The sequence below is a fragment of the Rhagoletis pomonella genome, unplaced genomic scaffold (genome assembly GCF_013731165.1).
Source record: "Rhagoletis pomonella isolate Grant_MI unplaced genomic scaffold, Rhpom_1.0 Rhpom_scaffold_00003, whole genome shotgun sequence".
Classification (NCBI taxonomy): Eukaryota; Metazoa; Arthropoda; class Insecta; order Diptera; family Tephritidae; genus Rhagoletis; species Rhagoletis pomonella.
This window is the reverse complement of record NW_023458557.1, coordinates 52,444,141-52,446,510: the sequence shown is the minus strand read 5'-3', so window position 1 is coordinate 52,446,510 and position 2,370 is coordinate 52,444,141. Positions and strand designations below refer to the sequence as shown.

Sequence of the window (2,370 nt, the reverse complement as noted above, 5' to 3'; positions counted from 1 at the left end):
GCAAATTTTACCCCTACCGAAACCAAAGATGTATACACATCAAAAATGTATAAGTGATTGCCACGGGCGGGACACGATAAAACGTTTCAAAATCTCTGTAAAGTAGGCACTTATGAAATAATAAAAGAAATGAAATAGGGCTGCATAGTATAAACACACTCTAGTTATGAAATTATAGAAAAATCCCTAAAGTAGTAATTAAGTAATACGAAGTTTTAAACTTTTTGTCACGGATGGGACATGCAAAACTATAGTCATTTCATCACATTATATAATTTAAATGCCTATCTTTCTTCAATGCCATGTTGCTTCTTTGGGACGAAGAGAGATGAAACATTTATTCCCCACTTCAAAAAAATAATAACTTTGTAAATACGAAATATCGACAGTAATAAGCAAAAAGGAATATAAGACATCCAATTGTTTTATTTACCCTCGGGCTAGAGCTCAAAAAACAACTAGTTTAATTATTTTAACGTTAATACGCGTAAGGTCACAATGCACTTTTTAGCCAACCGAGCCAATGAATTTGTCGCTTATTTGGAATGATTTCCTTTTTTATATTCTAAAATAGCACACAATATCTACTATTTGCAGCGGAATTTCCCTCCTCAACACATTAGTTATTGTGGTTGGCACAAACAAAAACAATCGGAAATTTCACGATCACTACATTTTTTAATGTTGTGACAAATAGTCACGTTTTTTTCTGTTAGTCTAGGTTATTTCAAATCGAACCTTTATAATATATGTACATCTTTACCTGTGATCGATAAAACTGATCCAACTGCTTGTGATCGAATCCGAATTTTCGCAACTTTAACTCATTAAAAATGCTGCGGGCGAAACTCTGCTTAATTTGCATTTTTATTTTATTTCAAAACTTTGCTAAATGCTCTCGTTGTCGCTCTTGACAGACACGCGTGTATGCGAAAGAAGCGCGCAAACAGTGACGTATTAGTTAGTACAGTGCTAGTAACAACAACAAACTTCGTGCCAAAATGCACTAGTTATCAAACTTTTAGTATGTAATGCGAAAATTCCCTCAAGTGAAGACAGGTGCACGAGACGAACTGAGCGTTTTCGACTGATTCTATCCGAATGATCGTACGTATGAATGTAAACATGTGTGTATTTTAGCCATATATCAGCGGTTGTGTGTGTGTATGTTAACAAATTGCGATTGCAGCGATCTTGTATACTTTACATTGCAAGGCACATTTTCTTAATTAGCTATCGAGCAGGCGACAATGCTTCAAGAGACACATGAAAATTGTTTTGCTTTCTTTTTTGCACAGTTGGCACCGAATTCCGTGAAACAATGCAAAACCAAAGATAGCGAGGAGAACAGCGGGGCGAGTGGCACAATTTATTTATTTTTTTACTTATTTTTAACCTTTTTTATTATAATACAATATTTCTTAAATCCAAAAATTCGAAGAGTTTGCAAGTTTCCGATTTTCACTATTCTATCAGCTGACGGCGCACGGAAAACAGAACGAACGGCTCTTAATATTATTGATTTATATTATTCTTGTAGAGGAACTAAACGCTCGCAACGCCGGTCGAGCATAAAATGCGATATTATATAGAATACCATTGTGTTTTATTTAATTGATCATGGTGTAGTGTTCTAATTTTATTAAGAGTGAAGAAGTTACAAAATTTATTGAATACAAACACTGAAAAATAGCAGAACATGAAAGAGGTAGGCTCAATGCTCTCTTGGTGTCTAATTACGCTTGGGTTAACTATCGTGGGTTGTTTACTTTGCACGCGACTCCGAACTGCCAATCTCGTGTTAAATTTCAGCATTGCACAACAGCACTGCAGCGAACGTCAGCACCTCGAACTCTTCGCAATGCCAATATCAGTGTAATGCCCTTATTGAATGTTCTTCACCTCTACTGAACAACACATTCCATATACATAGTATGTACATATGTACATATAGTATTACATCGGGTCGAAGCCCATATAAAATAGAAAAGTTTTGTTAGTTTGAAAGCTTGGCTGACTTCCAAAACGTACCAATACAATGTTTGGATACTGTTCTACTGCGTTATTTAAACTGTTTACACATGCAGAGTTACGAAACATTGCAACCATATACATACATTGCATATTTTGAATATTTAATAAAACAATGATCACCATTTAGGAATTTTCCATTTTTAAAACACGAAACGAAGCATCACCTTTGTTTATGATGCGCTGATTACTCCAGCGATGCGTTTCGATAACTTTTCAGATGCGTTTTGGAAAAGTATACCACCAATTGTAGTTCGGCGTTATGGAACATTAAACTTTGAAATATTCTAAAGACAGCCAAAACATAGAGTTTTATTTTTAACTTTGTAGTAGCGATCC

At 35.0% G+C, this 2,370-nt stretch overlaps 1 protein-coding gene across 1 annotated transcript in view; it reads right to left on the bottom strand.

Moving 5' to 3' along the window:
- LOC118735296 (protein rolling stone) overlaps positions 1-1,831 on the bottom strand; it is a 144,640-nt gene extending 142,809 nt beyond the window's left edge. The window contains exon 1 of the mRNA XM_036464967.1: positions 764-1,831. Within this exon, the coding sequence (XP_036320860.1) occupies positions 764-865 (102 nt within the window). The 5' untranslated portion in view covers positions 866-1,831. The remainder of the gene's footprint in view (positions 1-763) is intronic.
- Positions 1,832-2,370: the final 539 nt, after the last annotated feature.